The sequence below is a fragment of the Gopherus flavomarginatus genome, chromosome 6 (assembly GCF_025201925.1).
Source record: "Gopherus flavomarginatus isolate rGopFla2 chromosome 6, rGopFla2.mat.asm, whole genome shotgun sequence".
In the NCBI taxonomy this organism is placed as follows: Eukaryota; Metazoa; Chordata; order Testudines; family Testudinidae; genus Gopherus; species Gopherus flavomarginatus.
This window is the reverse complement of record NC_066622.1, coordinates 140,203,164-140,229,203: the sequence shown is the minus strand read 5'-3', so window position 1 is coordinate 140,229,203 and position 26,040 is coordinate 140,203,164. Positions and strand designations below refer to the sequence as shown.

The 26,040-nt window shown below is 51.7% G+C and overlaps 1 protein-coding gene across 4 annotated transcripts in view; it reads right to left on the bottom strand.

The window, feature by feature from the left end:
* ABCC2 (ATP binding cassette subfamily C member 2) overlaps positions 1–25,796 on the bottom strand; it is a 529,482-nt gene extending 503,686 nt beyond the window's left edge. For 3 of the 4 annotated variants that reach the window (XR_007775107.1, XM_050958759.1, XM_050958758.1), the window contains exons 1-12: positions 25,540–25,796; positions 22,089–22,262; positions 21,339–21,485; positions 7,171–7,305; positions 6,601–6,723; positions 6,099–6,154; positions 4,477–4,708; positions 3,630–3,805; positions 2,318–2,495; positions 1,601–1,855; positions 1,057–1,122; positions 560–697 (exon numbers count right to left, since the gene is read on the bottom strand). Coding sequence is in view for 3 of the 4 variants with exons in the window: in XM_050958759.1 (XP_050814716.1) it covers positions 560–697; positions 1,057–1,122; positions 1,601–1,855; positions 2,318–2,495; positions 3,630–3,805; positions 4,477–4,708; positions 6,099–6,154; positions 6,601–6,723; positions 7,171–7,305; positions 21,339–21,485; positions 22,089–22,262; positions 25,540–25,581 (1,722 nt within the window). In the remaining variant the exon portion in view is untranslated. Of the gene's footprint in view, positions 1–559; positions 698–1,056; positions 1,123–1,600; positions 1,856–2,317; positions 2,496–3,629; positions 3,806–4,476; positions 4,709–6,098; positions 6,155–6,600; positions 6,724–7,170; positions 7,306–21,338; positions 21,486–22,088; positions 22,263–25,539 lie in introns of those variants that run through there. The other variant, XM_050958760.1, reaches the window with a different exon arrangement.
* Positions 25,797–26,040: the final 244 nt, after the last annotated feature.

Here is a 26,040-nt window from a genome sequence, read left to right as displayed (position 1 = left end):
TCATGCCCTCACCCCCCCCACTGCGCTGTGCTCCCCATGTACACCCCACCTTGTGCTCCTGCCCGGCATCCCATCCTCCGCATGCAGGGGCACATGCTCAGGCCAGGGTTCCCATCTCCCAGTGCTCCTTCTGGGGCCCCAGCCAATGTGTCCCCTCCACAGCGCTCCAGCTGGAGGACCCACCCAGAGCTCTTGTTGGGGACTCCCCAGAAGAGTGGACAGTGGACAATGAACATGCTAGTGCTTTGCCTGTCTTCCCTGGGACAGGCGTCCCGCCCAGGGGCAAGTCCCAGTCCCTGATCACAGGGAAGTAGTATGGGATGGTGGGGGGAATAGGCACATTACTCCCTGTCCGCAGCCTGTCAGACCCTGGGCACATCCCACCCCCTAACCTCAAAGCCTGATCCCCCTTCCCCTCCCCAAAAACCACCTGTGCATCCACGCCCACAGCCTTATCGCCCTGGGCACATCCCAATCCCTCCTGCCACCCAGAAGGCAGCCCCACCTCCAGCTCCAGCTCCCCAGGGGCCTCCCATCACCTCCAGCCCTCGGCACTCACCAGGAACGGGGCACAGGAGAAGATGAAGATGGAAAAAGCCTGAAGGTTGGTAAAGTGCAGCAAACCCTTCAGCTCACGCATCCGGATCTCCCCAACCTGTCGCTCAAACGAAGGCTCCCAGGCGAACAGCTTCAGAATCTGAGCGACACCCAGAATAAGCGAATCCTGGTCCCCCAGCGGCCAAGGCTCATCTCACCTGCATGCAGCACCCTGTCCGCTGGCCCAGGGTCCTGTTCTCCTGCCTACAGCCCCACCCATAGGTAGCTGCACAACCAGCCAGGGGCATTATGGGGGTCACCTTCCTGGACCCGTGCAGCAAATCCTTTACCATTACATGCCATCAATTCAGGGCAGTGGGGGGCACTGCCAGCTCTGCTGCCATGCAGAGAAGAATGGGCCCCCATGTGCCATGGGGAAGGGATGGCCAGGCAGCAACCCCAGGTGTCCTGGTGGGAGGAGGGCAGCCAGGCACTGGGGGTGGGGCTCATGGTGCTCACCTTGATCCCACTGAGGATTTCATTCATTATTTTCATGCGCTGATCCTTGTTCTTCATGTTCTTCATCTGCCAGTGAGAAAGGCGAGTTGGATCCCCCAGCCCAATGCAAACAGCAGCTCCGAAAAGCCAGGAGCTCCACAAATGCCCCATCTCATCCTCAGGCTCATTCATCTCTCATCTGCCTTGCCAGCGCTCCCCACCTGCAGGCCCCACCCCTGGACTCCCGTCTATTCCCGGCAGGCCACCTCTCCCATTGGCAGGGGCTGGACCAGTACAGGTGCAGGAGGGTCAGCTCATTGGACTGGGGTCTCTGCTGGAGTCTGGTGCTCCACAGAGCAGCGTAAGGAGGAAGCCCCGAGCAGGCTCTGCATTTCCTCTCTCAGTCCCCACCTACATTCCCACTCCGGAGAGCCACTGGCAGCGAGCGGGGCACTGGAGGGAAGAGACCCGAGTGGCTGGTGAGTGGGGAGGCTCAGGTGGAGAGGGTCAAAGAGGAAGCCTTTGCCAGGCCAGCCCAGGGAGTGGACCCTGCCCAACCGCTGACCTGAATTCTTCTGGCCTTGGTGGCCAGGACAGCGTTGATGGGGATGAGCAGCACCATGACCCCGATCCCTGCCAGGACAGAGGGGCCCAGCTCCCACCACAGGAAGATGATGGACAGGGCAATCTGTAGCGGCGCCGACCACAGCTGGTGGATGAAGGTGGCCAGGTCCATGAACCTCTGGGTATCGGCGGACATAAGGTTCACTGTCTCACCTTGGGTGTACTCCTTGCGGGTGGCGTTGGAGACAGTGAGCGCCTAGGGTGGACAGCACAGTCACCAGGGGCCAGGCCACTCCCCATCCCCTGCTGCATGCCAAGTCTAGGCCTAAAGCGTCAGAGTCGCTCCTGGTGGTTGCCAACCTTCCTGCACTGACTCCTGAGTGATGGCTCTTGGCCACAGAGCCACTCCTCCTCGCCGGGCCTCCAACCCGGCTCTGGGGACCACTGCACTGCTGTGGGTAAATGCCTCCCACCAGCACATCACTGCATAGGGATCACAGCAGGGAGCCAGCCTAGTGCACATTGCTCTTACTGCATGGCTCCCAGCAGGTAACCCCCAGGATGTCCAAAGCCCCCAGCTCCTACACCGGGGAACAAAGGCCCAGCTCATAGATGCCCTTAGAGGAGAGGCAAAGACATGGGAAGAGGGAAGTGTACTGTGGGACAGGGAGGCCCCGCACGCCGTCCTGGCAGAGCTGACGGGGGTCCCCACACTGACCTTCTTGTAGACAGCGGCCATGAGTGCTGTGCGCAGGCTCATACCCAGCACAAAGCAGAGCTGGAAGTACTGCTGCAGGCAGAGCGACTGGACCAGCGCGGTTACAAACAGCAGCAAGGCGTAGAGGTAGCCCTGCCAGGCATACGCCGTGGGGTCCGCAACAAAGGAGATCAGCAGTCTGACGGTCAGAGCAGCCAGTGAGACCAGCCGGGCATGGGGAGATCTCTACCCCACAGAGACCATCCCCCAGGGACACCCCCACCGCAGCCCACATAGACCAACCCCCCTCCGGATGCTACCACCTCCTCCCTGCAGAGACCACCCCCACACCAGGGACACCACAACCCCTGCCCCACAGGGACACCCCCACCCCAGCCCCCCATATATCAGCCCCTCCCACCCCGGATGCTACCACCTCCTCCCTGCAGAGACCACCCCCACACCAGGGACACCACAACCCCTGCCCCACAGGGACACCCCCACCCCAGCCCCCCATATATCAGCCCCTCCCACCCCGGATGCTACCACCTCCTCCCTGCAGAGACCACCCCCACACCAGGGACACCACAACTCTTGCCCCACAGAGTCCAGACCCCCCAAAGGATGTTACCACCTCCTCCCTGCAGAGACCACACCCCCTGGGACACCACAACCCCTGCCCCACAGGGCCCCACCCCACCAGCCCCACATAGATCAGCTTCCCCCCGGATGCTACCATGTCCTCCCTGCAGAGACCACCCCCTCCAGGGATACCACAACCCCTGTTCCTCAGAAACCAGCCCCCCAGGGACACCCCCAGTCACATAGATCAGCCTCCCTACAGAGACACCCCCAGGATGCCACAACCCTTGTCCCACAGAGAGCAGCCCCCACAGATCCTGCCATCCCTGCCCTTCAGAGACCAGCCCCCCACAGATCTTGCCACCCCTGCCCCTCAGAGACCAGCCCCCACAGATCCAGCTCCAAGCCTGCCCAGAGACCAGACCCCTAGGGACACCTCTGCCCCACAGATACCAGCCCCCCCTCAACACCCCTCCACCCCACAGAGACCCAGAAGGGCATTGCCACCCCTGCCTCAACGAGACTAACTCTGGAGACGTCACCATCCCCAGCACACCTGGGGCTCCCTCACCTGCATTCCATCTATAACAACCAGCCACTGATGCTAAATCCTGGACCATGAAGCTGCCCCCCCTTGTCTGGGTGTGTCCCTGCACCATCCAAGAGAAACCCCTGGCCCTGCCCTAGCTCCTGGCTGGATGCCAGGCAGGCAAGAGGTCCCTGTGGAGGCAGCCCAGAGATGGGGACTCACTTCAGCAGCTGGGGGCTGACAAACACCAGAAGGTCGTGCACCACCTTGAAAGCCACAGATTTCAGGAGGTTCCCCGCAAAGGTTCTGATCAGGGCCTTGGCCAGCCAGGCTTTGGGGTAATCCCCGCTGGGGCCACCCACATCCTTCTTCTTCTTCCGCTTCGGTCGCTTCTCCTCCTAGACCGGAGCCAGCATGTGAGAAAGAGAGCTGGATCAGACAGGCATCCTGCCAGCCACCCCACCCTGGGTCAGACACCCCACAGGGTCCTCCCCCATAGCCAACACTCCATGGGCCCCCTGGATCAGACAACCCATACAGGGACCCTCTCCCAGCCCAGAGGTCCTTCCCCAGGTCAGGTGCCCCCACCCGCCCAGGGACCCTTCCCCGGGACAAGTACCCTGCACAGGTGTAAGGCCCAGTCCCGGATGGCAGGGAGGCAGCATGGGATGGTGGAAGCAATGGGTGCTCGGGAAGGGGTGGGAGAGCTTCAGGGGTTAGTGCTTCACATGCTCCCACCAGAGACTTGGGGCTGGTTCCCAGGGTTGGGAGGGAGGTGTGGGCAGCACAGAACCCCAGGGGAGAAGGGGCTTCACAGCCCTGTGCTTAGACCCTCAGCTCATGATGGAGCAGCACAGATGGTCCAGGGAGAGGGGAGCTGTGAAACAGGCCTGTGAGGAGCTGGTGAGGAGAGCAAACCGTAAGACATGTGGGGCCATCTATTGCAGGCTCCCTCCAACCCTCCTCACTCACATCATTGCAGAGTCAAAGCACCAATGGCCTGTGCCAGGGACACAGTGACCCAGCGCCAGAGCCCCAAGTCCAGCCCAGGGGGCAGCGAGGGAGTTACCAGCACCAGGATATCTTGGCTCTGAGCCTTGCCGAGTCCATTCCTGTGGTCTGGGGCTGCCTCACACAAGCTCCTCTTGCAGCGCCGTCTCTCCAGCTCCCGACGGGCCTTCCTCACCTCGGCCCGCATGTTCCTGTCAAACCTGCTTAAGATTTGCTGCGTTTTCATATTTTCTTTCAAGTCCCAGAGATCTTCCATCTCCAGGGGTTTGCGATAGCCCTTCAGAACCATCCTGTGGGGCAGGGAGAGCCTCTGGTCAGCAACACCTTCTCCTGCACACTACGGAAACGGGCCTCTCCTGTCCCTCACACCCAGCCCGGAACAGGCACAATGCCAACACTCGGGGTCACCGGGCGCTGGAAGCTGAGACAACAGTGTCCCAAGCAACCGAGCTGCCTCTGGGGTGCTGAACCTCACTGCAGTGCAAGCCAGGAGTGACTCATTTCACCTGCAATTCCTCCCACCCTGCGCCTCCTGCACCTGGCATACAGTGATACTCAGCAGAGTAAGAGAACAGGATCTGAGCAGAGCTTAGCCTCACACAAGGCCCTCCCTGCCATCCCAGCTGTCATAAATAGATAGTTAAGGGTTAATGTCTCTTTTACCTGCAAAGGGTTAACAAGTTCAGTGAACCTGGCTGACAACTGACCAGAGGACCAATCGGGGGACAAGATACTTTCAAATCTTGGTGGAGGGAAGTCTTTGTTTGTGCTTTTTGGATTGTTCTTTGTTCTCTCTTGGGATTAAGAGGAGCCAGACATGCAACCAGGTTTCTCCAATCTTTCTAAAACAGCTCTCATGTTCTAAATAGTAAGTACTAAATAGAAGGCGAATTAGTCTTTATTTTTGTTTTCTTGATTTGCAAATGTGTATTTTGCCGGAAGGATATTTTACCTCTGTTTGCTGTAACTTATACTTAGGCTAGGAGGGAGCGAGTCCCTCTGGTCTATGTAAAGCTGAGACCCTGTAAACATTTTGCCATCTTGATTTTACAGAGATAATTTTTACTTTTTCTGCCTTTAATTAAAAACTTTTCCTTTTAAGAACCTGATTGATTTTGTCCTTGTGTAAGACCCAAGGGGACTGGGTCTGAACTCACCAGGGAGTGATGGGGGAAGAGAAAGGGGCGGAAAAGGTTAATTCCTCTCTGTTTTAGGATCCAAGGCGTTTGGATCAGTGTACCTCTCAGGGAAAGTCTGGGAGGGGGAAGGGGAAGGGAAAGGTTAATTCCTCTCTGTTTTAGGATCCAAGGAGTTTGGATCAGTGTCTCTCTCAGGGAAAGTCTGGGAGGGGGAGAGAAGGAGGGGAAAAGGTTAATTCCTCTCTGTTTTAGGATCCAAGGAGTTTGGATCAGTGTATATCTCAGGGATCCCCAGGGAAGGATTTTAGGGGACAAAAAGTGTACCAAACACTATATTTTGGTTGGTGGCAGCGTTATCAGATCTAAGCTAGGAATTAAGTTTAGAGGGGTACATGCAGGTCCCCACTTTCTGGATGCTAAAGTTCAAAGTGGGAATCAGACCTTGACACCAGCCCTGGGCTTGCCACAACTCACACCGTTCTGCCGGGGCCCCTCAGTCCCAGCCTGCAACCCCCCACTGTTCCCGCCCTGCTTTGCCTACCTGCTGTACCAGCTAAAGGTGATAGAGCTCAGGAAGGAGGCTGTGACTTCTGGGTTCTAGGATACAAGGAAAGAAGAGAGTCTGTTCACCACAACTGTGTCTGTGGCAAGAGCTGACTCGTCTCCGCCTTCCAAGGTGGAATCGCGGGGGCCTCACATTGAGGCAAAGGGGATGGGCCACAGCGAGTCCCACAGAGCACATGGGGCAGTTCTGGCCAGTCCTGGGACCTGCACAGGCTGAAGGGCAGGGGTTGAGAGCCCTGTAGGGCTGAAGTGTAGGGACTATCTCCACCCGCCTGGCCCACACTGAGGCCTCACAGACACTGTCTCACGACCCTGGCCCCAAAGATGGGTGGAGATGGGATCCTGCTATGGAGCCCACGTGCCACCGACCAGCCTCTCTGTGCTGAGGCACCTTGTGGCATCCTCTCCCTCCCGCAGCCACCCGCAGGGTCTACAGTCTGTGCTCATCCCAAACCCAGACTGGGGCACAGAGCTCTCACCTTCTTGGCCATTTCCTCTGTTTCTGGGGCAACATCTGAGAAAGCAGAGATGATCAAAAGGAGGAGCTGGAGCCCATAGGAGATGAGGAAGAGGCTGAACCGTGGCAGGTCAGGAACCAGGCCCTGTGGGGAAGGAAATCCTTCAGGGATAACTGGTGGCACCTGCAAGCGAGGTACAGGCCCAGCCTGGACCCAGGGACGACCAGGAAAGTGAGTGGGGCTAAGGCTGCCGGAGCGTTTCCGCTCAATCCCTCACTTCAACTGCTCCTGAATTCCTGGAGCTGTCTCCTTTCAGCCCAGGCCTCTCTGGACATGACCCCCAGGGGCACACACTGGGGTGGGCAGAGCTGAAGCCCTATGGGAGGAGAGATAGGAGTGATTTCTCCTTTACCTCCACTCATGTTCCCCATAGGTGCTTGCTCACAGGGGGCTGCAGTGCCCCAAAAGCTGATGCTAGTTAACAGCCCACAAGGAAGGGGATTTTCCTGGGCCAGGCCCTGCCCTCTGGGAGAATGGGGAGTGTGAGGGATTTCCCAGGGGCCCTTGCACGTGGTCCCCGTTGCTCCTCACCAGCAGTGCCTTCCGGACCAGTGTCTGGAGCGCGAACACCCCACAGAGCAGGGAGACAATCCAGAAGAGGAAGAGTGGTCCAGAGTCCCTGCGCTGGTGGAAGCGCTGAGTGTCATGGAGCAGCAGAACCAGGCACTAGGGAGAGAGGGAACTGGGTCACAGCAGGGAGTGCAGGGAAGCTGGTGACAGAGGAACACAGGACAACGTAACCTGGGCAGGGGGTAGGACCCCAGAGGCTCATGACCTGGAGATTATACATGGGCCCCAGGAAGGCACAGATGCAGAATCGGGCTTCACAGTACTGGCTTTTATTTAAAAATGTGATCCAAGTGTAACTGATTGTGATGTTATCTGATTAAACTATGGAAAATCATGTAGATCATTGTTATATATGGAGATATACCTCTCTCATAGAGCTGGAAGGGAACCTTGAATGGTCATTGTGTCTAGCCCCTGCCTTCACTAGCAGGACCAAGTACTGATTTTGTCCCAGATCCCTAAATGGCCCCCTCAAAGGCTGAACTCACAACCTTGGGTTTAGGAGGCCTATGCTCAAACCACTGAGCTATCCCTCCCCCCAGTTGTTGCTACCACTGTTATATAACTGCAACAAACCTTGTACAAACTGTGGCATGTAAGATGTCTATGCAAAGGTTATGATTCGCTGAATACGATTACGCTATTTGTATGCATGTATCATTTTTGTATCTGAAGTAATGAGTATTGGCTCTATAACTCTATAACTGGATTCCTAGTGTGTTTGCTTCTGGGAAACACCAACAAGTGGCTCATCAAAAGGACACTTAACTCACAATGGAAGACGCCCATCTACACTGAATGGACTATCCTTCTGTTTGGGGTATAGGTAATGGCTTCTTCTGCGACTAAGAGAAATCAGGCATGGACATGTGACTTTCCCATGTGACTCCAAACTCCATCTTTTACCTGTAATTTTCCACTAGCTGTGCTGAGGGCTTTTTTAGAAACAATGGATTTTCCTCTACGTCGCAGAAGCTATAAAAGGCACTGGAAACATCTCCATTTTGCCTCTTGCCTCTGGCTAAGCAGGTACCGGTCCTTCAGGGACTCATCAAAGACTTAACCATCCATGCCCAGCATATGCCACAACGGCAGTATGCTTGCCATAAAAAAAAATGAAACTGTTAAAATGTCAATTGGCCGTGCATTCGGTCCAGGTGGTGGCGAGCCTTACCGGGGGGAATTCGGGTAATCCTTGTAAGGGCTTTAATCTCTCCCTTTATAAGAAACCTCAGTTTTGGACCGGAACCTTGTTGCACCCCTATAGTGGCCCTCATTAAGACTGAGGAGGGGTCCAGCGGGTGAAGGGGAAAAAGGTCGTATGTACGGCACCCCCAACTACAAGGAGAGCACCCTGTGGGGTTGTCATAAACAGATAGCTAAGGGTTAATGTCTCTTTCACCTGGAAAAAAATTAACCTGAAGCACCTGACCAGAGGACCAATCAGAAAACAGGATTTTTTTCAACTCTGGGTGGAGGGAAGTTTGTGTCTGAGTTCTTTGTCTTCTGCCTGAATCTCTCTCAGCTAGAGAAGGATTTTTCTATTTCCTGCTTTTCTAATCTTCTGTTTCCCAGTTGTAAGTACAAAGAGATCAAATAGTAAGTTATATGGTTTTTTTTTCTTTTGTATTTACATGTCTATAGTTGCTGGAGTGCTTTAAATTGTATTCTTTTGAATAAGGCTGTTTATTCATATTTCTTTTAAGCAATTGACCCTGTATTTGTCACCTTAATACAAAGAGACCATTTGTATGTATTTTTCTTTCTTTTTCATATAAAGCTTTCTTTTAAGACCTGTTGGAGTTTTTCTTTAGTGAGGAACTCCAGGGAATTGGGTCTGCAGCTAACCAGGGAATTGGTGGGAGGAAGAAGTCAGGGGAAAACCTGTGTGTGTTAGATGTACTAGCCTGACTTTGCATTCACTCTGGGTGAGGGGGGAAGAGAGATTGACTCTTGGTAATTCTGTTCTCCAGGCTGGGAACAGGGAGGGTGGAATCCCTCTGTTTAGATTCACGGAGGTTGCTTCTGTGTATCTCTCCAGGAACACCTGGAGGGGGGGGGGAAGGGAAAAGGTTTATTTCCCTTTGTTGTGAGACTCAAGGGATTTGGGTCTTGGGGTCCCCAGGGAAGGTTTTTTGGGGGACCAGAGTGCCCCAAAACACTCTAATTTTTTGGGTGGTGGCAGCAGTACCAGGTCCAAGCTGGTAACTAAGCTTGGAGGTTTTCATGCTAACCCCCATATTTTGGACGCTAAGGTCCAAATCTTGGACTAGGTTATTGACATGGTGGCAGCGGTGGGAAAGATAGAATCCAGAAGCCAGTAGGAATATTATATTTTTCTTTTCTCTGCTAGGGGCTTTTTAGCAGAGAGAAACAGTTTGGTTTTAAAAGGGAACCAGAAAGAATTTTTTTTCTCTGCTCTCTCTGGCAGCTGTGGCTTGCATATTAAGCAAGCAACCATTAAGAGACTGTTAAGGGTCTTTTGTCACAATAGCACTCCCATTAGGAGGCAAATACCAGCACTATATACATGCAAATAAAGTGGTTTTTCTGGTTTACTTTACATTGAAAAAAATTAGCTAGGAAGAAAGGGAAAAAGGCACTGTTGCTAGGCAGACCCCAGAAGGCAACAGAGACTGCAGTTCAGAAGATAAACACCGGAGGGCACCCCAACACAAGAAAACAGGAACCATGACTTCTAAGGCAAAAATGGAGGCCGAAGGACAAAGCAAAGAAGCAGAACACAGGCGACAACTGGAAAAAAGAGAAAAAGAGGTGGAGCTGAAAGAAAGAGAAGAACAGATCAAACAGGCAGCCCATAAAAGAGAACAAGACACCAAAAATGCAGCCCACCACAGAAAACTAGAAAAAGAAGAGGTGGCCCACCGCCGAGACATGGAAAAACAACAAAAAGAAAGTGAAAAAAAGGAAAAACAAAGAAAACATGAACTGGACTTAGCGCAAGCTGGGCTGCATGTGCCAGCCAATCCTAACAACCCTTCGCCAATTATTGTTCCACAGCACAGAAAATTTCCCACCTACAAGGCAGGTGATGACACCGAGGCCTTCTTGGAAAATTTTGAAAGAGCCTGTCTTGGGTACCGCATCCCTGAAGACCAGTACATGGTAGAATTGAGGCCACAGCTCAGTGGACCTTTAGCAAAGGTGGCAGCTGAAATGCCTAAGGAGAACATGAACGACTATAAACTTTTTCAAACCAAGGCCAGATACAGAATGGGGATAACCCCGGATCATGCCCGTCGGCGTTTCAGAACCCAAAAGTGGAAACCAGATGTGTCATTTCCCAAACACACCTACTACGTTGGGAAAAATTATGAGGCCTGGATATCAGGACACAATGTTAAAACCTTGGAAGAACTGCACCTCCTCATACAAATGGAGCAGTTCTTGGATGGTGTTCCTGAGGACATAACACGGTACATACAAGATGGAAAACCCAAAAATCTCGCTGAGGCGGGGGAGATTGGAGCCAGATGGATGGAAGTGGCAGAAAGCAAGAAAGCTACGGTCAAGGGGAACGAATACCCCAGGGGGCACACCGACCATAAACCCTACAACCGAGGACAGCCAAAGACCCCACATACAACCCAAGTAAAGCCACAGACGCCCTATTCTTCCACCTCACCAGTCTCCAGTAACTCACCTCGGCCCAGTGACCCATCAGATGGAAGATGCTTTAAGTGTAATGAACTGGGACATATCAAGGCCAACTGTCCAAAGAACGCCATCCGAGTGCAGTTCATTACACCACCATCACCCAAAAGATCCCCAGGCCCAGATGCCTCTCAAATACCCTTGGAGTGAAGGGAAAATTTGAGAGTGGGCAGAAACAAGGTTATTGCGTGGAGAGACACGGGAGCACAAGTGTCAGCTATCCACCAATCCTTCGTAGACCCCAAATTCATCAACCCAAAGGCCAAAGTGACAATTTACCCCTTCATGTCACAAGCTGTAGACTTGCCTACAGCTGAACTGCCTGTCCAGTACAAAGGCTGGTCAGGAATGTGGACTTTTGCAGTCTATGACAATTATCCTATCCCCATGCTACTGGGGGAAGACTTGGCCAACCAGGTGAAGCGGGCCAAGCGAGTGGGAATGGTTACACGTAGCCAAACCAGGCAAGCTTCCAGACCCATTCCTGTTCCTGAGCCGTCCACAGATGCCCCGTCTGTGTTACCAGAGATCCAGACAGAGGTAGTGGACCCGGATTCCATGCCAACCACTGAAACAGCCACAGCACCTCCAGTCCCAGGCCCAGAACTGGAACAGCAACCAGCACCAGCAAGTGCAACCACATCTTCAAACTCAACGCCAGAGGGCGCCAGCGAGCCAGAACTGGCAAAAGCAACAGACAGCCATACCCAAACGGCTCAGCCAGAGCCCGAAATACCCTCAGGTGCACCAGCGGAGAGCGGTTCACCAGCAACGGAAACAACCCCATCACCTACATCGCTTCCAGAGGGACCAAGCCCAAGTCCACAGTCTGAGGAAGAACTGGTGACCCCAGCCTCAAGGGAACAGTTCCAGACTGAGCAGGAAGCAGATGACAGCCTTCAGAAAGCTTGGGCGGTGGCACGGAGCACCCCACCGCCTCTCAGCTCTTCTAATCGATCCCGGTTTGTTATAGACCAAGGACTTTTATACAAGGAGATTCTTTCTGGTGAACACCGGGGAGAATGGCACCCGCAAAAACAGTTGGTGGTTCCAACTAAGTACCGGGGGAAGCTCTTAAGCTTAGCCCATGATCATCCCAGTGGCCATGCTGGGGTGAACAGAACCAAGGACCAGTTGGGGAAGTCCTTCCACTGGGAGGGGATGGGCAAGGACGTTGCCAAGTATGTCCGGTCTTGTGAGGTATGCCAAAGAGTGGGAAAACCCCAAGACCAGGTCAAGACCCCTCTCCAGCCACTCCCCATAACTGAGGTCCCATTTCAGTGAGTAGCTGTGGATATTCTGGGTCCTTTCCCAAAAAAGACACCCAGAGGAAAGCAGTACGTACTGACTTTAGTGGACTTTGCTACCCGATGGCCGGAAGCAGTAGCTCTAGGCAACACCAGGGCTAACACTGTGTGCCTGGCCCTGACAGACATCTTTGCCAGGGTAGGTTGGCCCTCCGACATCCTTACAGATTCAGGATCTAATTTCCTAGCAGGGACCATGGAAAAACTGTGGAAAACTCATGGGGTAAATCACTTGGTTGCCACCCCGTACCACCATCAAACCAATGGCCTGGTGGAAAGGTTTAATGGAACTTTGGGGGCCATGATACGTAAATTCGTCAACAAATACTCCAATAATTGGGACCTAGTGTTGCAGCAGTTGCTGTTTGCCTACAGGGCTGTACCACATCCCAGTTTAGGGTTTTCACCGTTTAAACTTGTGTATGGTCACGAAGTTAAGGGGCCATTACAGTTGGTAAAGCAGCAATGGGAGGGGTTTACGCCTTCTCCAGGAACTAACATTCTGAACTTTGTAAGCAACCTACAAAGCACCCTCCGACACTCTTTAGCCCTTGCTAAAGAAAACCTAAAGAATGCTCAGGAAGAGCAAAAGGCCTGGTATGACAGACACACCAGAGAACATTCCTTCAAGGTAGGAGACCAGGTTATGGTCTTGAAGGCGCAACAGGCCCATAAGATGGAAGCATCATGGGAAGGGCCATTCACGGTCCAAGAGCGGTGATTACAAAATAAAAGGAACCGGGAGGGGTTGGGGCTAGTTAAGGAACCCACCCTCCTTGCTAAATTGGTAGTGGAACAAAGCCTGTGCCCATGGAAAGAAACGGCTCAACAAAAAAACAAAAAATTTAAAAAAAAAATCAGGTCCAAACAAGCAGGCAGGCAACAAATAAAAACATAAAAAAACGGGTTAAAAGCCTTGAGGGCCTAGAGCCAAAAGTTAAAAAAAAAAAAAAAAAAAAAGTAAGTGCAAACAAGGATTTTAGGTCCCTAAAACAGGCCTTAAAATGGTAACATCTAAGTTAATCAAGGTGTCGTTTTAAAAAATAAGCAAATAATTAAAAAAAAAAGGTATTCAGTTAACTCTGTAAATGCTAAAAAACTAAGCGGTTCAAGGTTGTAAAAATGTTTTTTAAAAAAGTTATTGGTTTCTTTGCACCCATTCTGAAGGAAAAATGGGCCCTTTTCCAAAAAAAAAAAGTCTAAGAATAAGCCAGGCACAAAAACAATCTAATTTAAATCATTTGACTATCAACAATTTAGTCAAATTTGCTAAAAACACATAAGGGGTGTCTATTGGAACATAACTGTCCCCAAATAAATATAAATGTCATCTATGTACAGCTGTGTAAAAAGTAAAGCACTGTAAGGGGAATTTAAAAAAAATAAATAAATTGGTTTTGTTTTTAAATAATACCACTAAAATCCATTCAAATATTTCATTCAAAGTTTTAAAACCAAAAAATGTTTTTTGCCTGACACAGGTAACTAGTATTGTTTGGTATTTAGCATTTAACCCTTACGGGGTAACTCAACGCTTTACAAAATGTAAATGTTTTAAAATAAAGACCAAAGTTGTGGCTGCAGCAGGGCAGTCAAAGCCAAAAAAAATAAAATATATATACATACATTTGTTTTTTGGTAATAAAACAAATAAAAGCTATATTAAAAAAAAAAAAGAAAAACAGCGCCCCATACGAAGCCTTAAGGCGACTGTGTAATCAAACTGTCACTTTGCTAAGGGTACACAAAAATTCTGCAACCACAAAAAACCACCACCCAGCTACACCTTATGTAAAATTAATATGGCTAATGTTATAAAAAATAAATTATAAAAAAATGTGCATTTTCCCCAAAATATGTGCAGTGTATATAAAATTCAAAAATATACCATGGTACTTAATTAAAATCCTATTAGGGCTCCAAAGGGAGCCACAATAGGTTGTATTTTCCTTTTCAAATCACTGTGTGTTTGGGAAGCAGAAGTTAAAAGTTAAAAGTAATCAAAACTCTGGTGAAAGTCGATTGTGTCCCTTTTAAAACAAAGTCTCTAAGCTGCTAATAGCTTTAAATCCAAAAGAAAGCCAAAAAGCGTCTAATGCACATTACCTAACTAGTAAAGGTAAAAGACGTTCAAACCTGGCCTGCCTGTAAAACAAACACAAAAAAATATGGGGGTAATTCCTCTGTTTTGCCTGCAATCAGCAAGGGCATTTGTAAAAAATATATCTATATATTTTAAGTAGTAATCTGCCACCCTCCAAGGGGTAAAAACATGTTCTTTTGTCTTTCAAAAAATCAAAAAAAGCTCATACTAGCTGAAGAGCAACCCCAAATACCATAAATCTACTGTCACAATAAAAATTGTGTTTTGGGTTCCATGTTTTGTCTTGTTTTGTTTGTCTTGTTGCTAGCACTGTTGTGTATTAAAAAAAATACTGCAAAAAAACATCCTCAGGTAGTAGACACCATATGAGGGCAAATTGGTTTTAAAGCACAGATATGGAAAGTTAGCCCACTCCCCATATGGCACGTAAAATCCTTCTGGCTACTCCAGAGCTCAAGCCAGTGGGCTGGGGAGGGAGGGAAGCTATTAAACACCAGAGATTGTACCGAGTGGACTCCTCAAAAGTGGGTGTGCTTGTCCTGGCCTGTTGCTCCAAAGCCCTGTAGAAAAAACATTTCCCTAAAATCCTGCATGTGGGATACACTGAATAATAAAACCAAAGTACTGTATAATGGGCAATGTGCATGTGTTAATTCCAAAAAAAAAAGTGTTTAAAAAAAATGGTAGTGTTAGCAACCCACTAGTAAACAAATGTAAATGTAACGTAAGTACGGTGTTTACCAATAATCACATTTACTGTTTGCCACAACCAAGAAAGTCCTAGCTTTGCCCAGTTAAAAAAAAGCTATGTAAAACCCATAAAGGCCACTTTAAATTAAATAAAGGCCAAGTGTGTAAAAAAAATTGTTGTTAAAAACATATGAAACTAAACATCTGAAATTAAAAACAAGATAATGTTGCAAAAGCTAAAAAAAGCGGCCCACACCTTAAATGTTAAGTAAATGGGCCCATATCCCATTGTAAAACAACCTCTCTCCGGTAGTATACCAGCTTCAACTACCGGGCAAACTAAAATGGGCGCATGCCAATCAATTCAAAACAAGTTTCTTCCTAGGTTTCTGGTCATGGCATTGTGGGCCTCGGTTGTGGACCAGCCACCTGCCTGGACCATCCGGGTTTCCAGCTATCCATGGGATTATCTGGATAATTATAATTTTAAAAAGGGAGAATACCTCCAAAGGCTCTCCCTGGCTCAAGCAGCTAATGGGGCCCGAGCCACAGTGTGGCACAAGGCTGGAGGGGAGGTGCCTTGGAAATGGTGCATAATTGGAAAAGACAAAGAAGGGTCACAGCAAAATACATGGTGGGTGGCCCAAAACCTTCCCTGGATCCCAGGGGGACAAACCCTGTTTCTCCTGTGGCAGCCTGGAACGAAAGCAAAATAAAAGGCCCTTTGGCAAGTAACAACAATCCCTAATCCCTAAGCACAATATTGTTGTTGCAACCTCTTAAACCAAGCAAACAACATTGATGACAGAAGCCAGGAAGGGCTGTACCAGAATAACTAATAACTTTAAAAAAAAATTCTATGTGCCTCAGTTTCCCCAATATGTACACTTACGTTGTTCTTTTTTTCCTCCTTTTGCTTTGTTAACAGGACAAGGCAGAAAGAGCAAAAGCCCAGGGACACCTTGAACAGGAGTGGTGGAACTGCTCTTGCTGCTTCAGGCGTGCAAAATCCTTCATTGTAATGCAATGTTTTTCTGCATATTCTCCAGGGGCGGCCCCTGGCCGAGAGCCCCCGGTTCCCTGGCATATCCCTTCCAAATTGGGTCCCAGATGGGATTAACCCAAAAAAGCTCCATACCCCACCAGGCAGCCCCAAACGGGACAACGTTACGTCCCATCGCCCCAACAGCGGTGGTGGCAGATGTTACCTGCCACCTAATGAGAGGCAGCCACTCAACCGTGAATCTTCCTAAATGCCACCCTAAAAGCCTTAAACATTTACCTGCTCCTAACATGCTTTCAGGTCCCAGTCTTCCTGCATATTGTACCAGGGGCCACCCTCCAACTCACCCTCCTCAGGCATACACTGTCCTTGTCATCCCCACCTACCGGAAAAGGCAAACCATAGCGGGCTCCTTGTGGGATGGGGCTAATTCAGCAGTCAATATTTAAAATATTCAGCAGGGGGCCATAAAAAATAAGCAGTTAAGACAATTAAAAAAGGCCATAAAACTGGTCAAAAGTGTGGCTCTCACCCACCTGACAGTGGCCACCTCCGCCCTCAAACAAACTGCCAAATTGGCACTCCACATGCAGAATACCTTGCTAAAACTAATTAAAACCATAATTAAGGCAAAAAACCAACTAATATGGAATTCGGTGTGCTCCCAGCCCCAACAATATTTAACCCAACAAATTTGTAGCATGTGCATGCTATGTTGCTGGTAGGGCCGGCTCCAGCTTTTTTCCTGCCCCAAGCAGCGAAGCGAGGGGGAAAAAAACAGGCACAAAGGGCCCTAAACGACAACACCCCAAAAAACCCCAAAACTTAAAACCCTCCCAAGAGCCCAAGCAAGGCAAAAATTACAGCAGACCCTGGACAACCTGGGCCCAAAACAGAACTCCCATCCACCGTTCCCCCTCTTCTTACATTACACCCAGGGTTGGCCAGCCATGAGTAGAGCATGTGTGAGTATGAAAGTGGGTTAGGGCTTGGGGCACTAACACTTTCTTCCTTCCTCTAAGTAACATGAGAAAAACCCATCACTCTCCGCTGTTACTTTATTATTTTGTTAATAAAGCTTTAAAATTTAAACCCTTGGTGTGTTTCATCATCTCCTCTCCAGACAATCCTGTGGTCAGCATAATCACCTGACGCCTCAGGCAGATTGGTAACTGAAATCTGTCACAGAGTGCAGTGGTCTCAGCGCTTCTTTCCAGGTGGCCATGCCTGCTCCATGCACCAGGCGATCCCTAGTTTGGAGCAATGCCGAGCTGCTGGACCTTATCAGCATTTGGGGAGAGGAGGCAGTGCAGTCACAGCTGCGTTCCCGCCGTAGGAATTATGATACCTATGGACAAATTTCACGATGCACGACAGAAAGGGTCCATGACTGGGACACATTGCAGAGCAGAGTCAAAGTCAAGGAGCTGTGGAATGCCTACCACAAGGCACGGGAGGAAACTGCCGCTCCAGTGCTGTGCCCACGAGCTGTTGGTTCTATAAAGAGCTGGATGCAACACTCGGTGGTGACCCCACCTCCACTGCGAAGGCCTCTGTGGATACTTCGTTGGCTTGCATGCCAGTAGAGAGTGGACCAAGCCAGGAGGAGACAATCTTGGACAAAGAGGGGGAGGGGGACCTAGAGGCAGAGGATGACTTGGAGGTCAGAGGTACATGCAGTCAGGAGCTCTTTTCTACCCCGGAGGAGCCTAGCCAGTCACAGCAGTCAGATCTTGGCGAAGTGCAAACAGGAGAGGATGCCACTGGTAAGTGGCTTTGATTTTGGGAATTGCTGAAGCGAGTTGTTGGGGGCAGGAGGGTCTTGTCTCCCACCACATGCCTAGTCTGAGCAGCAGAACAGGCTGTTGATAGACTCTCTCACTTCACAGGAATCTCCCTCAGAGATCTCCAGGAAACTCTCCTGGAGATACTGGGCAATGGCAGAGCTGCTTTGTTTCTTGCCCCATTAATGGTAACTTTCCTGATGTTAGGCCTGAATAAAGATATAGCAGACAAAACCAGGTATGCCAACCTGACCAAAGTCAGGCTAACAGAGGTTTGTGGGTAATCCCTGAGTGGAAAACACTGAGAAGCAGCAGCATGTCTCACAAGCGCTGGGAAAAAGTGAGATAAGAGAGAAGCTGCATTCCTGGCATAGTACCAGATGTGCTGTGTTCGGGCAGCTCCTTCGAAGAACTGATAAGAGTCCTAGTTTCCCAGCCTCCTTGTTTTTGCTCCCTGGTTTTGTTCTTTGTTTGTTTTTAACTCCCCTACATTTCTAACTTTAGGCATGCATGTATACTAAAGGTGTCTAGTTTCTAGTTGTTAGAAGAAGGGGGTGGGTTGCTCCAGTGAATAATTTATGACGCGACGGAACTGTCTATATAGGCTTATACTAAGATGTAAAGAGCAGGCTGGTTCTCTCTGGAGACGAGCTGCTCTCTATTGATGCGTGCACTTGTCAATAAAGAGCTTTTGATCGGACCTTGCTGGTGTTGCCTGTCTCTCTCGCGGTCAGACAACGAACTTTGCCGCCTGGGTTAGAGTCCCTGACACTGAGATATATTCCATAATGATCACATCCTGTGGAAAGTGTGGGGACAGGAATGATTATCAGGCCCCCCTACAATGCTGGCTCTCCCGAAGTGCCCAAAAGCCACGTGCACAGTGTACAGCAGGATCCGAGGACAGTGATTTACCCTGTGGCTACTCACCATTTTGGGGGTCTTGTGGCTCATGTGTGCTTGCCTGGGGTCAGCCAGTCAGTGACAGGTGTGTGAGTACTGGCTGTGTTTTAAAGTACTGAAATAGTGTTTTCTGTGTTGCAAACAACACTGCTTCTGTAAAATGTTACATTTAAACTTCACAGAGATGACCTTGGGAGAACAGCCTCCCTCTTTGTTATCGGCAGCAGAATCATAGAATATCAAGGTTGAAAAGGACCTCAGGAGGTGTCTAGTCCAACACCCTGACCAAAGCAGGACCAATTCCCAACTAACTAAATCATCCTAGCCGGGCTGTGTCAAGCTGGGCCTTAAAAACCTCCAAGAAAGAAGATTCCACCACCTCCCTAGGTAACCCATTCCAGTGCTTCACCACTCTCTGAGTGAAATAGTGTTTCCTAATATCCAGCCTAAACCTCCCCCACTGCAACTGGAGACCATTGATCCTTGTTCTGTCATCTGCCACCATTGAGAACAGTTTAGATCCATCCTCTTTGGAACCCCCTTTCAGGTAGTTGAAAGCAGCTATCAAATCTCCCCTCATTCTCCTCTTCTGCAGACCAAATAATCCCAGTTCCCTTTGCCTCTCCTCATAAGTCATGCGCTCTAGCCCCCTAATCATTTTTGTTGCCCTCCGCTGGACTTCCCCTACAGTGATCTTCTGGTCAGGGAAGAAAGTCCGTGCTTGCAGGTTCTTGAACAGGCCAATGTTCTGAAAGATCCGTGTGTCATGCACCTTTCCAGACTAGCCTGCATTAATGTCTGTGAAACACCCACGATGATCCACAAGCCCCGGAGAGCCATTGAGAAATGACCTTTGTGATTAATGTACTCAGTGGCTAGGTGGTCTGCTGACAGAATTGGAATGTGCATGCCATCCATCGCCCCTCTGCAGTTAGGGAAGTCCATTTGTGCAAAGCCATTCACAATGTCACGCATGTTGCCCAGAGTCACGGTCTTTCGGAGCAGGAAGTGATTAATGGCCCTGCACACTTCCATCAACACGACTCCAACGGTCGACTTTCCCACTCCGAACTGGTTAGCAACTGATCGGCAGCAGTCTGGAGTAGCCAGCTTCCACGGTGCAATCGCCACGCACTTCTCCAGCGACAGAGCAGCTCTCATTCTTGTGTCCTTGCGCCGCAGGGCTGGTGCGAGCTCATCACACAGTCCCATGGAATGTGGCTTTCCTCATGTGAAAGTTCTGCAGCCACTGCTCATCATCCCAGACATGCAGCCCTATGCGAGCCCACCACTCAGTGCTTGTTTCCCGAGCCCAGAAGCGCCATTCCACTGTGGTCAGCACCTCTGTGAATGCCACAAGCAATGTCTGTCGCAGTTAGTATGTGTGGTGAGATCAATGTCGCACTCCTCTTGCCTTTGTAGTTTAAGGAATAACTCCACTGCCTCTTGTGATGTGTTGGTCAGAGTGAGCAACGTACTGGTCAGCAGCTCAGGATTCATTCCTGCAGCCCGAAGAGGCAGGGCAGGGCGCGCAGTACACAAACTGTTGAAAGATGGCGCCAAATGTGGACAGAAGCACAGGGATTGCTGGGATGTGAAGCAATGCATCACGGGGCATTGGGACAAGACCAGGATGCCCCGCGACCCCTTTCACCTTCCCATACGTCTTAGCGGCAAAAGAAAAAGAGGTGCTCTCTGGGATAGCTGCCCCGAGTGCACTGCTCTGAATAGCACTGCAAGTGCTGCAAGCATGAACACGCTATGGTGCAGGCACCTGTCAGTGTGAACACACAAGAGTGGTTTTCCTTCAGCGCCCTCTGAGCGGTGCTGTAACTTCGCAAGTGTAGACATGCCCTTAAGCCATCAGTTTATTCCATCACTGCTACAAGCTTGATCCAAGAACTTTGCAATTATTGTATGTATTTGATTTCTTTAACCAATGTTAACCCTCACCTTTCTTTCTTTTTATAAATAAACCTTTAGATTTTAGATAGTAAAGGATTGGCAACAGCATAATTATTGGGTAAGATCTGGGTGGTATATTGACCTAGGTGTGTGGCTGGTCCTTTGGGATCAGAAGAACCTTTTATTTGATAAAATTGGTTTTAAAGAACCACTCATCTTTAAGTCTAGTGTTTTTGGTTGTGATACAAGGACTGGAATGCCTAAGGAAACTCCTTTTCTGACTTCTTGTTAGCCAGTGTAGTGAAACAGACCTTTACTTTTGTTGCTGGTTTGGTATATCTTATGGGAGAATAACCACCAATTTTGGGATGTGGCGTCTGCCCTATTTCTCAGCAGTTTGTCTTGAATTTGGTATTCTCAGTTGTGACCGATGCTATGACCACTGCTGAGTGTGCAGTGAGCCTGGAACCATCACTCACCAGCCCTCCAGCTGAATGACAGGTTCGCTCTGGAACCTAAAGGTGCACATTGACATTTCTATATTAACTATTTCACTGCTGCCCGTGTTAGCAGACACAGCTAATGAGTGTGCTGCTCCCACAACCCACCTGTCCCCTAGGCTATGGCCCCGCTCTGCTAGGGAGTTTTCCTGAGATTCAGCCTAAACCTCTCTTTACTGTTTCCTCCCCTCACCCCAGCTCTGTCCCCTTGATGACCCAGCATGAATTCAGCTGGTGGCAGGCATGGCAGTCTCTTACCCATGTCACGGCGTACAGAGCAGGGTTCGTGTATTGGACAGCGGGGTTCCTGCTGGCAGGAGTCGGGTGGGGGTACTGGCCAAAGTCCTCTGCAAGCGTGAAGACCAGTTCAGCCACTGCTGTCAGTAAGAGCAATGTTGTCAGCGCCTGGGGAAGAGCAGCTGTTAGGAGTGACACTGGCCTTGTCCCTGCCTGTTGGGCTACTGGGGAACACCACCGCAGGGGTCTGTCAACACCACCGCAGGGGAGACAAAGGGTGTGATGGTGGAAGTGGTACCATGCCCACGGGCCCCACACCCCATTACATCCCTTCATCCCATGTGGGCTCAGTATTAACCCTCTAGTCCTGGGCGATTCCCAAGGTCCTGTTCCAGCTGTCTGGGTCCACATGCCCCGTTCCTCATCTGATCATGCCACTCTGACCTTATGAGCACAATACTCCCATACCCCACAAAGCCTCCCTACCCACTGTGCTCACCACCCTGCACTCCATTACGCCCCATTACATCCCTCCAGTCCCAGGTGTTCCCCACCCCATGCCCCATTAAACCACAGTACATCCCTCCAGCCCAGGGCATTTCTCCCCCCCGCCATGACCCATTACATCCCTCCAGCCCAGGGCATTCCCCACCCCACTCCAACTCTCCAGCCCCGGGCATTCCCCACCCCTGACCCCAATACACCGGATTACATCCCTCCACCCCTGGCCCCATTATCCCCCTGGTTCTGTAGGGCCATAGGATGCTGTACCTGCTTGGTGAGGTAGATTTTGGTTAGAGATGATTTCTTGGTCCTGGGTTTAAACATGGGAAGAAGCTGCCAAGGAGCCAAAAGCCAGAGAAAGCCCAGAGGGATCCAAACAAGCACAGTCTGTTCGAAGCAGAGCGGCAGGTCGGGCTGGGGCACAGCCAGTAAGGAAGCATTCTGGGCAGGGAAGAGACAACGAGAGCAGTCACACCACAAACTCACCAGCATCCCCTGGCCGGAGCACCACTCCACCTGCATGCACCCTACCATGCACCTCAGTGCCTTTCCCCCTACACACCTCAGCCTCTCCCTGCAGGCAACCTAAACCCAAAACACTGAGACCACCCTTCCCCCTTCACCTGCCCGACCCCTAACCGCCTCAGAGCATCCCTGCCCTAATCATGCACCCAGCCCCATATACCCCACAGCACCCCTCCCCCTTCACTGTTCAACCCCTAACCCTCCAGTGCATTCCTCCCCCTAAACACACATCCAACCCCATATACCCCACAGCACCCCTCCCTCTTCACCTGCCTGACCGCTAACTGCCTCAGCGCATCCCTTCCCTAATCATGCACCCAGCTCCATATACCCCACAGCACCTCTCCCTCTTCACCTGCCCGAGCCCTAACTGCCTTAGCACATCCCTCCCCTAATCATGCACCCAACCCCATATATCCCACGGCATCCCTCCCCCTTCACTTGTTCAACCCCTAACCCCCTCAGCACATCCCTCCCCCAAACACAAATCCAACTCCATATACCCCACAGCACCCCTCCCCCTTCACCTGCCCGACCCCTAACCCCCTCAGCACATCCCTCCCCCAAAAACACATCCAACTCCATATACTCCACAGCACCCCTCCCCCTTCACCTGCCTGACCCCTAACCGCCTCAGCGCATCCCTCCCCTAATCATGCACCCAGCCCCATATACCCCAGAGCACCTCTCCCCCTTCACTGTTCAACCCCTAACTGCCTCAGCACATCCCTCCCCTAATCACGCACCCAGCCCCATATACCCCACAGCACGCCTCCCTCTTCACCTGCCGACTCCTAATTGCCTCAGCGCATCCCTTCCCCTAAACACGCATCCGACTCCATATACCCCACAGCACCCCTCCCCCTTCACCTGCCCGACCCCTAACCCTCCAGTGCATCCCTCCCCCTAAACACACATCCAACCCCATATACCCCACAGCACCCTCCCCCTTCACCTCCCCGACCCCTAGCCCCTCAGAACACCCCTCCCCCAAACACACCCGACCCCAACCCATCAAAGCACCCCCTCCCCTTAAACAAACCCTGATCCCCAGAGCAACCAACCCCCTAAACAAACTCTGACCCCAAACCCCTCCCCTAAACACCCACTCAACTCCTAAGCCCTCAAGGCACCCCTCTCCATCAGGGCTGGCTCATCCCAAGCGGCGAAAAAAAAACCCAACAAACTATTGAGCTACCGCGGAAGTGCAGCCGAAGAGGAAGACAGAGTGAAGGACCCACTGCCGAATTGCCACAGAAGACTGAAGCAGACCAAGTGAGCTGCCGCCGAAGTGCCACTGACGGACTACCGCCCCTTTCTACTGGCTGCCCCAGGCACCTGCTTCCTTCGCTCATGCCTAGAGCTGGCCCTGCTCCCCCTAACATACACACGACCCCTATCCCCTCAGAGCACCCCTCCTACACACTTGTGCAATAAATATGAAATTCAAGAATTAGAGTTAACTTAAATTTGGTATGAAATAGATCTATGCTGTAAAGAAAGGGCCCTGAGTAGCAAGTAGAAGGAAGGCCTTGAAAATAATGAGTTGCCAGGCCAGAAGGAATGAAGTAGGGAGGACGTCTTGTTCAAAGAATAACTAATGAGATAAAAGGAAGTTTCTAAAAAGAAGCCTCTGGCTGATGGGGATGACTGTAGATTATTTTATATAAGAGAAAAGCAATCTCTCTTATAAGGAGCCAGCATGGCCCTTCCCAACACACTAGTGTTAAAGCCTGTGTGAGCCCAGAGAAACTGTGGGGCAGCAAGGAGGGAGGAAAGGCCTTGAGGAGAAAGGTGGTTGTAAATCTTGTCTGGATTAAAACTGGAGCCCTCGTCCCGCTGTGCAACCCCTGACCCCATCCATCCCCCGGAGCCCTCATCCCCATAGACACACACTCTGACCCCATCCGTCCCCTGGAGCCCTCGTCCCTCTGCTCACCCCCGACCCCATCCCCCACGGATCATTCATCCTCCTGCCCACCCCTGACCCCATCCCCCTGTGCACCCCCAACCACATCCCCCTGGAGCACTCGTCCTCCTGTGCAACCCTTGACACCATGGCCCCCAGAGCCCTCGTCCCCATAGACACACACCCTGACCCCATCCGTCCCCCGGAGCTCTCATCCCTCTGCTCACCCCCGACCCCATTCCCCCAGAGCATTCGTCCTCTTGCCCACCCCTGACCCCATCTCCTTGCGCACCCCCAACCCCATCCCCCGAGAGCACTCATCTCCCTGCACACTCCCGACCCCATCTCCCTGCACACCCCTGACCCCATCTCCCTGGAGCACTCGTCCCCCTACGCTCCCCTGACCCCATCCCACCCAGAGCATTCGTCCTCCTGTGCACCCCCAACCCCATCCCCCCAGAGCACTCGTCCCCCTGCGCACCCACTAACTCCATGCCCTTGTGCACCCCCAACCCCATCCCCCTGGAGCACTCATCCCTCTGCGCACCCCCTAACCCCATCCCCCCAGAACACTTGTCCCCCTGCGCACCCACTAACTCCATGCCCTTGTGCACCCTCAACCCCATCCCCCTGGAGCACTCGTCCCTCTGCGCACCCCCTAACCCCATCCCCCCAGTACACTCGCCCCCCTGCGCACCCCCTAACTCCATCCCCTAACCCCATCCCCCCGGAGCACTCATCCCCCTAAACACTCCCAACCCCATCCCCCCAGAGCACTCGTCCCCCTGCGCATCCCCTAACCCGCAGCACATCCTCCCTGGGTGCCAGCAGAGTCCCTCATACCCTGTAACACTGAGTTAAAACAACTGCCTCCCTCCCGGGAGCAGAAAGAGCACCTGGGATTGCGTCTCTCCTGTCTCCAGAGGGCAGCATGCAATGCCCCATGTCTCTGGACATAGTCTGGCAGGGGGTGAGCTCAGGTCACTGGCTGCTTTTCAGATTATGCTCATCTCACCGTTACCTTCCCCTTCCCGGCCTGGCTTGCCATGTGTGCACAGTGCCCAGCACACGACAGGGCCCTTTGGCACTGGCATTACACCCATGGGAAATAACGACTTTAACGCCAGAACCCTGACCTGGGCCATGCCCCCATCCACCAGGGTGCTTTGCCTCCGTAAGGACTGGGGGACCCCAGGCTTTGGCTTGTGTTTTCTGCTCTCCCCAGATATCCGCGTGCCCCTGCCGAGAGGGGTGAGGGCTCTGTGAGGACATGCAGCCACTTACCCAAAAGACGGAGCCACAGAACTCCTCCAGTGGCGCAGGCATGGCCCAGGCGTTTGGGGAGCTGACAGCTCCCTGCTCTTTGCTCGCTGCAGGGGCGTTAGACCTGAATGGCTGAGCAGGGTAAAAGATCCCAAACACCCCGAAGAGGGAGGATGAGATCAGATGGCAGGGCAGTTAATCATTAACTCTCTCTTGCTCTTGCACAACGTCCCAAATGGAGCCACGACCCAGGGTCCCCAGGGTACTCACAGAACTGTACAGGACCCCGGGCAGGCAGAGCCCAGCTGGGACCAGGCGGGCAGACCCCACCTGGGAGCCACAGGGAGCCCCAGGCAGGCAGACCCCACCTGGGAGCCACAGGGGGTCCCAGGCAGGCAGACCCCTGCTGGGAGCCCCAGGGAGCCCCGGGCAGGCAGACCCAGCTGGGACCAGGCGGGCAGACCCCACCTGGGAGCCACAGGGAGCCCCAGGCAGGCAGACCCCAGCTGGGAGCCACAGGGG